The sequence below is a fragment of the Pseudoliparis swirei genome, chromosome 18 (assembly GCF_029220125.1).
Source record: "Pseudoliparis swirei isolate HS2019 ecotype Mariana Trench chromosome 18, NWPU_hadal_v1, whole genome shotgun sequence".
Lineage (NCBI taxonomy): Eukaryota > Metazoa > Chordata > Actinopteri > Perciformes > Liparidae > Pseudoliparis > Pseudoliparis swirei.
The window spans coordinates 29,230,419-29,242,173 of NC_079405.1; the positions used below are offsets into that span (position 1 = coordinate 29,230,419).

The 11,755-nt window shown below is 52.2% G+C and overlaps 1 protein-coding gene across 3 annotated transcripts in view; it reads left to right on the forward strand.

Moving 5' to 3' along the window:
• Positions 1–11,755, forward strand: part of LOC130208009 (dihydropyridine-sensitive L-type skeletal muscle calcium channel subunit alpha-1-like) — a 52,432-nt gene that overhangs the window by 35,520 nt on the left and 5,157 nt on the right. For 2 of the 3 annotated variants that reach the window (XM_056436856.1, XM_056436858.1), the window contains 7 exons: positions 262–420; positions 783–893; positions 7,343–7,426; positions 7,556–7,603; positions 9,285–9,311; positions 10,727–10,852; positions 11,123–11,188. In XM_056436856.1, coding sequence (XP_056292831.1) covers positions 262–420; positions 783–893; positions 7,343–7,426; positions 7,556–7,603; positions 9,285–9,311; positions 10,727–10,852; positions 11,123–11,188 — 621 coding nt within the window. The remainder of the gene's footprint in view (positions 1–261; positions 421–782; positions 894–7,342; positions 7,427–7,555; positions 7,604–9,284; positions 9,312–10,726; positions 10,853–11,122; positions 11,189–11,755) is intronic. The other variant, XM_056436857.1, reaches the window with a different exon arrangement.

Genomic DNA, 11,755 nt, shown 5'->3' on the forward strand with positions numbered 1-11,755 from the left:
AGGTCATGCGTCTCAGGCCCCCTTTGTGGACTATATAATATATATATATATAATGTATACAGGGAATGATTCAAACCCAGTGTATTACCCTGGAGGAGCTCTAACAGCGTTCTAAGTTATTCCTCATCAGTGGATCAAGGAGCTGTTCATGTAAGATAAATAATATCATCAGTTCCAGTTCCAACTGTCTGTCCTTCAAACATCCATCATCTGGATCCCTCGTGTGCTAACGTTGTGTAAACTTCTCCTCCACCAATCCAGCGCCAGTGTGTGCAGTACGCCCTGAAGGCCCGCCCCCTGAGATGCTACATCCCCAAGAACCCGTACCAGTACCAGGTGTGGTACATCGTCACCTCCTGCTACTTCGAGTACCTCATGTTCCTCCTGATCATGTGCAACACCATGTGCCTGGGAATGCAGGTGAGAGAACATCTCGCCTCTCACACCCTTCACCTTTGACCTTTGACCTATCGGTCTGTTCTCATGTGGCTGAGTGAGAGAGCAGAGAGGAGGTTCATGTTCTTCTTCACCTTTAAAATGATCCTGATCTGATGATTTCAATGTGTAGAAAACAGAACTGTCCCCTTCAGAATAATATATATATATTATATATATATATATATATATATATTATATATACATATTATATGAGATATATATATTATATTTAAATATTAGATATATTTGTTTTAATATTATTATTATTATATATTTAAATATATATAAAGTCATCGTAGCTGATACCAGAACCATCTCTCAGAGGTCCTGCTGCTCCTCCTCAGCACTGTAACCAGTCGGACCACGTGACCCACCTGTCGGACATGCTCAACGTGATCTTCACGGTGCTCTTCACTGTGGAGATGGTCCTCAAACTCATGGCCTTCAAAGCCAAGGTGAGTCCACATCATGGCCTTCAGATCCAAGGTGAGTCCACATCATGGCCTTCAGAGGCAAGGTGAGTCCACATCATGGCCTTCAGATCCAAGGTGAGTCCACACCATGGCCTTCAGATCCAAGGTGAGTCCACATCATGGCCTTCAGAGGCAAGGTGAGTCAACATCATGGCCTTCAGAGCCAAGGTGAGTCCACACCATGGCCTTCAGATCCAAGGTGAGTCAACATCATGGCCTTCAGAGCCAAGGTGAGTCCACATCATGGCCTTCAGAGCCAAGGTGAGTCCACACCATGGCCTTCAGATCCAAGGTGAGTCAACATCATGGCCTTCAGAGCCAAGGTGAGTCCACATCAAGGCCTTCAGAGCCAAGGTGAGTCCACACCATGGCCTTCAGATCCAAGGTGAGTCCACATCATGGCCTTCAGATCCAAGGTGAGTCCACATCATGGCCTTCAGAGCCAAGGTGAGTCCACATCATGGCCTTCAGAGCCAAGGTGAGTCCACATCATGGCCTTCAGAGCCAAGGTGAGTCAACATTATGGCCTTCAGAGCCAAGGTGAGTCCACATCATGGCCTTCAGAGCCAAGGTGAGTCCACACCATGGCCTTCAGAGCCAAGGTGAGTCCACATCATGGCCTTCAGAGCCAAGGTGAGTCCACATCATGGCCTTCAAAGCCAAGGTGAGTCCACATCATGGCCTTCAGATCCAAGGTGAGTCAACATCATGGCCTTCAGAGCCAAGGTGAGTCCACATCATGGCCTTCAGATCCAAGGTGAGTCCACATCATGGCCTTCAGATCCAAGGTGAGTCAACATCATGGCCTTCAGAGCCAAGGTGAGTCAACATCATGGCCTTCAGATCCAAGGTGAGTCCACATCATGGCCCTCAGAGCCAAGGTGAGTCAACATTATGGCCTTCAGAGCCAAGGTGAGTCCACATCATGGCCTTCAGATCCAAGGTGAGTCAACATCATGGCCTTCAGAGCCAAGGTGAGTCCACATCATGGCCTTCAGAGCCAAGGTGAGTCCACATCATGGCCTTCAGAGCCAAGGTGAGTCCACACCATGGCCTTCAGATCCAAGGTGAGTCAACATCATGGCCTTCAGAGCCAAGGTGAGTCCACATCATGGCCTTCAGATCCAAGGTGAGTCCACATCATGGCCTTCAGATCCAAGGTGAGTCCACATCATGGCCTTCAGAGCCAAGGTGAGTCCACATCATGGCCTTCAAAGCCAAGGTGAGTCCACATCATGGCCTTCAGATCCAAGGTGAGTCAACATCATGGCCTTCAGAGCCAAGGTGAGTCCACATCATGGCCTTCAGATCCAAGGTGAGTCCACATCATGGCCTTCAGATCCAAGGTGAGTCCACATCATGGCCTTCAGATGGCGCGGCTGTGTCCAGACGCCGTCGAGGTAGCTCCGCGGAGATTGTGCGCTCTTTTAGTTTTTGTGTTTATTTTTAATGTTTTCTTTGCCACATACACATCGGCACTAACAGCATACGACCACAGCACACTTTTGGACATAAACTTTTGCGCAAAACAAGGGTTTTTGTCCACTTTTTCCATCGATCCAGCGTGGCCGGCAGAGATCGTACGAGCGAACCACATCAACAACAGTGGAGCCGCTACTACGGGGAGACGACGAAAACATCGAGGGAAACGGAGCGGAATTCGGAACAGACTGAGAGTTCAAGCCCACCGTCCACCTCTGCCCAGCATCCTTCTTGCTAACGTCCAGTCTCTGGAAAATAAGATGGATGATGTTAGGGCAAGGATCAGATTCCAACGGGACATGAGGACTGTAACATCTTTTGTCTGACGGAAACATGGCTGACCCGCTGGTGCCGGATCGAGTCATATGCCCAACCGAGTCCTACTCTGTTTTCCGTGCAGACAGAACGGAAGAGTCTGGTAAATCTAAGGGTGGAGGGTTTGCTTCATGACTAACAGCAAATGGTGCGACCCCAAGGACATTAAGACTCTTTCTGTTCCTGCTCTCCGAACCTGGAACATCTGACGATCTCATGCCGTCCATTCTACCTTCCCCGGGAGTTCAGCTCGGTCATCACCACAGCCGTCTACATTCCACCACAAGCGGACACCGACGTAGCACTATCGGACCTACATGATGTGTTATGTCGGCATCAGAACAAGTATCCCGACGCGGCTGTGGTGGTGGCTGGGGACTTTAACAGGGCAAACCTAAAAAAAGTCATGCCGAACTTTCACCAGCACATTACGTGTGCTACCAGAGGGGAAAGAACGTTGGACCACTGCTATACGCCATTCAAGAGAGGCTACAAGGCTGTCTCTCTCCCTCCGTTCGGCAAATCAGACCATGCCGCCATTTTTCTGCTTCCGAGTACCGACAAAGATCGCGCGGGAAGCGGTAGTGACGAGGAACGTAACGCGGTGGTCTGACCAATCAGAGGCTGAGCTACAGGACGCTCTGCGTGTCGTCGACTGGGACATGATCCAATCCAGTTCCAGTGACGTCAGCGAGTTTTTGTAAGTAGCAATGAGCCTCATAGCAACGCTAGCGGACACCATCGTCCCCACGGTAAAAGTTAGGGTCTTTCCTAACCAAAAGCCGTGGGTTGATAGATCCATCCGTGAAGCTGTGAACGCCCGCATTGCTGCCTATAACTCCGGTCTTGTATCCGGCAACATGGACGAGTACAAGGCAGCGGTCTATGGACTGAGGAGGGCGGTGAAGAAGGCCAAGAGGAGGTACCGAGACAGAGTGGAATCACAGATGGAGCAGCGCGACACCAGGCGCCTATGGCAGGGGCTACGGACTATCACAGACTACCAGAGCAGACCCCGCTATGGTGAGTGCCGACGCATCCCTAGCGGACGACCTGAACTCATTTTATGCACGGTTTGAGGCTAGCAACAACAGCGCTAGCTCGCCGGCTAACAACAACACCGTTAGCGTAGCCGAGGTGAGTTCTACCGCTGGGGATGAACACACACTCTCTGTGACTGAGCACAGTGTGAGGAGGGCTCTGTTGAGGGTGAACACCAGGAAAGCTGCAGGTCCAGATGGCATATCTGGGCGAGTACTGAAGACCTGTGCTAATCAGCTAGCTCCAGTGTTCACCACAATATTCAACCTCTCTCTGGCTGAGTCCGTGGTCCCCGCCTGCTTCAAGAGATCCACTATTGTCCCTGTGCCCAAGAATGCTTCTCCAGCATGTATGAATGACTACCGACCGGTGGCCCTCACCTCGGTGGTCATGAAATGCTTTGAGAGGCTGATAAAGGACTACATCTGCGCCTTCCTCCCTTCCTCCATGGACCCGCTGCAGTTTGCTTATCGCCCAAACAGATCCACAGATGATGCTGTCTCCCAGGTACTGCACACCACACTCTCTCATCTGGACAGCCAGAGGGGGCTATGTGAGACTGCTGTTCATTGATTATAGTTCAGGTTTCAACACCATAGTCCCCTCCAGACTGGCCGGCAAGCTGATTGAGCTGGGACTGAACCCCTCCCTGTGTGCTTGGATCCTGGACTTCCTGACCGCCAGGCCACAGGTGGTCAGGGTGGGCAGACACACCTCCAAATCCCTCACCCTGAACACAGGATCCCCCCAGGGTTGCGTCCTCAGCCCCCTACTGTACTCCCTGTACACACATGACTGTGTGGCCAGGTTCAGCTCCAACACCATCATCAAGTTGCGGATGACACAGTGGTGGTGGGCCTGATCTCCGACAACGACGAGAAGGCCTACCTGGAGGAAGTTGCTGATCTGTCACTCTGGTGCCAGGACAACAGCCTCATCATGAATGTCACCAAAACTAAGGAGCTGATTGTGGACTTTAGGAGGGTACAACAACAGAGGACGTACTCACCACTGGGGATTAACGGACTACTGTGGAGAGGGTGAGCGGTATAAATACCTGGGAGTCCACATCACCGAGGATCTGACATGGTCAACGAACACAGACACTCTGGTGAGAAAGGCAAGGCAGCGCCTCTACCACCTCAGGCAGCTGAGGAAATTTAAAGTTTCCCAGAGGATCCTTCAGTCCTTCTACTCTGGAGCTGTAGAGAGCGTCCTGACAGGAAGCATCACAGCCTGGTTTGGCAACTGCTCCGCTCAGGACAGGAAGGCTCTGCAGAGAGTAGTGCGTTCGGCTGAACGCACTATTGGAACTACACTCCCACCCTGCAGGACTTGTACACCAGGAGGTGCAGAACCAGAGCCGGCAGGATCATGAAGGATCCTCACCACCCCAACAACAGACTGTTTCAGCTGCTGCGGTCAGGCAGGCGCCTCCGTAGTCACGCTGCAAGAACAGAGAGACTGAGACGGAGTTTCTTTCCTCAGGCCATCAGGATTGTGAACTCCGACCTCACCAGGACCCCCACATAGACCCACACAACTGCCCCTCTTAGGCACACACACACACACACACACACACACACACACACACTTACTGTAAATATTGTGTTGTTTTTTATTGTAAATAGTGTGTACTTGTTGCCCTTGCACATTCCTGCTGAGCATTGCCACTTTCATTTCACTGCACACCCTGTGTGTGTATGTGACAAATAAAACATCTTGAATCTTGAATCTTGAATCTTGAATCCAAGGTGAGTCAACATCATGGCCTTCAGAGCCAAGGTGAGTCAACATCATGGCCTTCAGATCCAAGGTGAGTCCACATCATGGCCTTCAGAGCCAAGGTGAGTCAACATCATGGCCTTCAGAGCCAAGGTGAGTCCACATCATGGCCTTCAGATCCAAGGTGAGTCAACATCATGGCCTTCAGAGCCAAGGTGAGTCCACATCATGGCCTTCAGAGCCAAGGTGAGTCCACATCATGGCCTTCAGAGCCAAGGTGAGTCAACATCATGGCCTTCAGAGCCAAGGTGAGTCCACATCATGGCCTTCAGATCCAAGGTGAGTCAACATCATGGCCTTCAGAGCCAAGGTGAGTCCACATCATGGCCTTCAGATCCAAGGTGAGTCCACATCATGGCCTTCAGATCCAAGGTGAGTCAACATCATGGCCTTCAGATCCAAGGTGAGTCCACACCATGGCCTTCAGATCCAAGGTGAGTCCACATCATGGCCTTCAGAGCCAAGGTGAGTCAACATCATGGCCTTCAGAGCCAAGGTGAGTCCACATCATGGCCTTCAGATCCAAGGTGAGTCAACATCATGGCCTTCAGAGCCAAGGTGAGTCAACATCATGGCCTTCAGAGCCAAGGTGAGTCCACATCATGGCCTTCAGATCCAAGGTGAGTCAACATCATGGCCTTCAGAGCCAAGGTGAGTCCACATCATGGCCTTCAGAGCCAAGGTGAGTCCACACCATGGCCTTCAGATCCAAGGTGAGTCCACATCATGGCCTTCAGATCCAAGGTGAGTCCACATCATGGCCTTCAGATCCAAGGTGAGTCCACATCATGGCCTTCAGAGCCAAGGTGAGTCAACATCATGGCCTTCAGAGCCAAGGTGAGTCAACATCATGGCCTTCAGAGCCAAGGTGAGTCCACATCATGGCCTTCAGAGCCAAGGTGAGTCAACATCATGGCCTTCAGAGCCAAGGTGAGTCAACATCATGGCCTTCAGAGCCAAGGTGAGTCCACACCATGGCCTTCAGATCCAAGGTGAGTCCACACCATGGCCTTCAGAGCCAAGGTGAGTCCACATGAAGCTCATAGTCCAGTACTGTGGACGGAGATGGATCCCAGGCCTCCACCGGTGCTGCTGCTTCTGTGAGGTCATGAGCTCCCACAACCATCAGACAGAGGCGACCTTGAGAGGCCACCTTCAGAGGTCACATTCAGAGGTCACCTTGAGAGGTCACCGTAAGACCTTCAGAGGTCACATTCAGAGATCACATTCAGAGATCACCTTAAGAGGTCACCTTGAGAGGTCACTTTGAGAGGTCACCTTAAGACCTTCAGAGGTCACATTCAGAGGTCACCTTAAGAGCTTCAGAGGTCACATTCAGAGGTCACCTTGAGAGGTCACCTTCAGACCTTCAGAGGTCACATTCAGAGGTCACCTTAAGAGCTTCAGAGGTCACATTCAGAGGTCACCTTAAGAGCTTCAGAGGTCACCTTGAGAGGTCACCTTCAGACCTTCAGAGGTCACATTCAGAGGTCACCATAAGAGCTTCAGAGGTCACATTGAGAGGTCACCTTAAGACCTTGAGAGGTCACTTTGAGAGGTCACCTTAAGAGCTTCAGAGGTTACATTCAGAGGTCACCTTGAGAGGTCACCTTCAGACCTTCAGAGGTCACCTTGAGAGGTCACCTTCAGACCTTCAGAGGTCACATTCAGAGGTCACCTTCAGACCTTCAGAGGTCACATTCAGAGGTCACCTTAAGAGCTTCAGAGGTCACATTCAGAGGTCACCTTGAGAGGTCACCTTCAGAGGTGACCCTCCAGTCATCCTCCTCCGTCCTTGTGTCTCTCAGGGATACTTCGGAGACCCCTGGAACGTGTTTGACTTCGTCATCGTCATCGGCAGCGTGGTGGACGTGATGCTGAGCGAGATCGACGTGAGTTCCTCCTGACCGCTCGGCCGCTTGTGTACCGTGTGTCCGACAGGTTTGAGGCCTGTTGTCCAGGTGTGTGGATGAGGTCGTGTTCTGATGAACGTGACCTCAGTGACCTCTCCTGTCCCTCAGGCGGCGCTGGCCTCCTCTGGAGGACTCTACTGCCTCCACGGCTGCTCGGTAACTATCCACCTGCTCCCCTCTGCATGGAGCGCCTGAGTGAAAGAGTCCCATACCAGGTGACATCTAGATGACACCCAGAGGACACCCAGGTGACACCCAGAGGACACCCAGGTGACACCCAGATGACACCAGGTGACATCTAGATGACACCCAGAGGACACCCAGGTGACACCCAGAGGACACCCAGGTGACACCAGGTGACATCTAGATGACACCCAGAGGACACCCAGGTGACACCCAGAGGACACCCAGGTGACACCCAGAGGACACCCAGGTGACACCAGGTGACATCTAGATGACACCCAGAGGACACCCAGGTGACACCAGGTGACATCTAGATGACACCCAGAGGACACCAGGTGACACCCAGAGGACACCCAGGTGACACCCAGGTGACATCTAGATGACACCCAGAGGACACCCAGGTGACACCCAGAGGACACCCAGGTGACACCCAGAGGACACCCAGGTGACACCAGGTGACATCTAGATGACACCCAGAGGACACCCAGAGGACACCCAGGTGACATCTAGATGACACCCAGAGAACACCCAGGTGACACCAGGTGACATCTAGATGACACCCAGAGGACACCCAGAGGACACCCAGGTGACACCAGGTGACATCTAGATGACACCCAGAGAACACCCAGGTGACACCAGGTGACATCTAGATGACACCCAGAGGACACCCAGAGGACACCCAGAGAACACCCAGGTGACACCAGGTGACATCTAGATGACACCCAGAGGACACCCAGAGGACACCCAGGTGACATCTAGATGACACCCAGAGAACACCCAGGTGACACCAGGTGACATCTAGATGACACCCAGAGGACACCCAGAGGACACCCAGGTGACACCAGGTGACATCTAGATGACACCCAGAGGACACCCAGGTGACACCAGGTGACATCTAGATGACACCCAGAGAACACCCAGGTGACACCCAGAGGACACCAGGTGACACCAAGAGGACACCCAGGTGACACCCAGGTGACATCTAGATGACACCAGATGACACCCAGGTGACATCTAGATGACACCAAGAGGACACCCAGATGACGCCCAGGTGACATCTAGATGACACCAGATGACACCCAGGTGACATCTAGGTGACACCCAGGTGACATCTAGGTGACACCCAGGTGACATCTAGATGACACCAGATGACACCCAGGTGACATCTAGATGACACCAGGTGACACCAAGAGGACACCCAGGTGACACCCAGGTGACATCTAGGTGACACCAGGAGACACCCAGGTGACACCCAGGTGACATCTAGATGACACCAGGAGACACCCAGGTGACATCTAGATGACACCAGATGACACCCAGGTGACATCTAGATGACACCAGGAGACACCCAGGTGACACCCAGGTGACATCTAGATGACACCAGATGACACCCAGGTGACATCTAGATGACACCAGATGACACCAGATGACACCCAGGTGACATCTAGGTGACACCAGGTGACACCACACACGGATGAATGTGCACGTTCCTTTACTTTGAAGTTCTGCTTTTAAAAGCGAGTCCAGGGTCCAGCTGGAGGTCCTCTGTCCTCTGCAGAGCGTCTCCTTGTGGGCATGCAGCTCACCTGTTGAGGCCCTTGAGGTCAGAGGTCAAAGGTCAGCCGTATAAACGTCTCCCTGTTTGTGTCTGCAGGCCGTGGACCCCATGCAGGCCATCGCGGTGAGCGGCTCTCCTCCTGGACCACAGAGAACTTCAGAGTTCCCAAAGCGTGACGTTCCTCTTCTTCCTCGTGTTCTCCTCTTCTTCCTCTTGTTCCTCGTGTTCTCCTCATGTTCCTCGTGTTCCTCGTGTTCTCCTCTTCGTCCTCGTGTTCTCCTCTTCTTCCTCTTGTTCTCCTCGTGTTCCTCTTGTTCTCCTCGTGTTCCTCGTGTTCTCCTCATGTTCTCCTCTTGTTCTCCTCATGTTCCTCGTGTTCTCCTCGTGTTCTCCTCATGTTCCTCGTGTTCTCCTCGTGTTCTCCTCGTGTTCTCCTCTTGTTCTCCTCGTGTTCTCCTCTTGTTCTCCTCGTGTTCTCCTCTTGTGTTCCTCGTGTTCTCCTCATGTTCCTCGTGTTCTCCTCTTGTTCTCCTCATGTTCCTCGTGTTCTCCTCTTGTTCTCCTCGTGTTCTCATCATGTTCCTCGTGTGTTCCTCGTGTTCTCCTCGTGTTCCTCGTGTTCTCATCGTGTTCCTCGTGTGTTCCTCGTGTTCTCCTCGTGTTCCTCGTGTTCTCCTCGTGTTCCTCGTGTTCTCCTCGTGTTCCTCGTGTTCTCATCGTGTTCCTCGTGTTCTCCTCGTGTTCCTCGTGTGTTCCTCGTGTTCTCCTCTTGTTCTCCTCGTGTTCCTCGTGTTCTCCTCGTGTTCTCCTCGTGTTCTCCTCTTGTTCTCCTCGTGTTCTCCTCATGTTCCTCGTGTTCTCCTCTTGTTCTCCTCATGTTCCTCGTGTTCTCCTCTTGTTCTCCTCGTGTTCTCATCATGTTCCTCGTGTGTTCCTCGTGTTCTCCTCGTGTTCCTCGTGTTCTCATCGTGTTCCTCGTGTGTTCCTCGTGTTCTCCTCGTGTTCTCCTCGTGTTCTCCTCTTGTTCTCCTCGTGTTCTCCTCATGTTCTCCTCTTGTTCTCCTCATGTTCCTCGTGTGTTCCTCGTGTTCTCCTCGTGTTCCTCGTGTTCTCATCGTGTTCCTCGTGTTCTCCTCGTGTTCCTCGTGTTCTCCTCGTGTTCCTCGTGTTCTCCTCGTGTTCCTCGTGTGTTCCTCGTGTTCTCCTCTTGTTCTCCTCGTGTTCCTCGTGTTCTCCTCGTGTTCTCCTCTTGTTCTCCTCTTGTTCTCCTCGTGTTCTCCTCGTGGTCTCGTGTTCTCCTCGTGTTCTCCTCTTGTTCTCCTCTTGTTCTCCTCGTGTTCTCCTCGTGTTCTCATCGTGTTCCTCGTGTTCTCCTCGTGTTCTCATCGTGTTCCTCGTGTTCTCCTCGTGTTCCTCGTGTGTTCCTCGTGTTCTCCTCGTGTTCTCCTCGTGTTCTCGTGTTCTCCTCGTGTTCTCCTCGTGTTCTCCTCTTGTTTTCCTCGTGTTCTCCTCGTGTTCTCCTCGTGTTCCTCTGACAGTCCTCTGAGAACATGAGTGTGTCCGTGACGTTCTTCAGGCTGTTCCGCGTCATGCGCCTCGTGAAGCTCCTGAATCGCTCTGAAGGGATCCGGAACCTTCTGTGGACATTCATTAAGTCCCTCCAGGTGGGTGTGGCCCCAGCTGCACGCCGCCGGGGACTGACGGCGCCTGACGTGTGTGTCTGTGTGTGTGTGTGTGTGTGTGTGTGTCTGTGTGTGTGTGTCTGTGTGTGTGTGTGTGTCTGTGTGTGTGTGTCTGTGTGTGTGTGTGTGTGTGTGTGTGTGTGTGTGTGTGTGTGTGTGTGTGTGTGTGTGTGTGTGTGTGTGTGTCTGTGTGTGTGTGTGTGTGTGTGTGTGTGTGTGTGTGTGTGTGTGTGTGTGTGTGTGTCTCTGCAGGCTCTTCCCTACGTGGGCCTGCTCATCCTCATGCTGTTCTTCATATACGCCGTGGTGGGAATGCAGGTACACACACACACAGTCACACACACACACACACACACAGTCACACACACACACACAGTCACACACACACACACAGTCACACACACACACACAGTCACACACACACACACACACACAGTCACACACACACAGTCACACACAGTCACACACACACACACACACAGTCACACACACACACACAGTCACACACACACACACATACACACACACACACACACACACACAGACACACACACACACAGTCTCACACACACACAGTCACACACACAGACACACAGTCACACACACAGTCACACACACACACACAGTCACACACACAGTCACACAGACACACACACAGTCACACACCCACACAGTCACACACAGTCACACAGACACACACAGTCACACACACATACACACACAGTCACACAGACACACACACACAGTCACACACCCACACAGTCACACACACACACACACACACAGACACACACACAGTTGTATGATGACACTGGGTGCTCTGCGCTCTGATTGGCTGCTGGTGGTTCTGACCTCATGTTTTTAATAACGTGAGGTTCTTGTTCT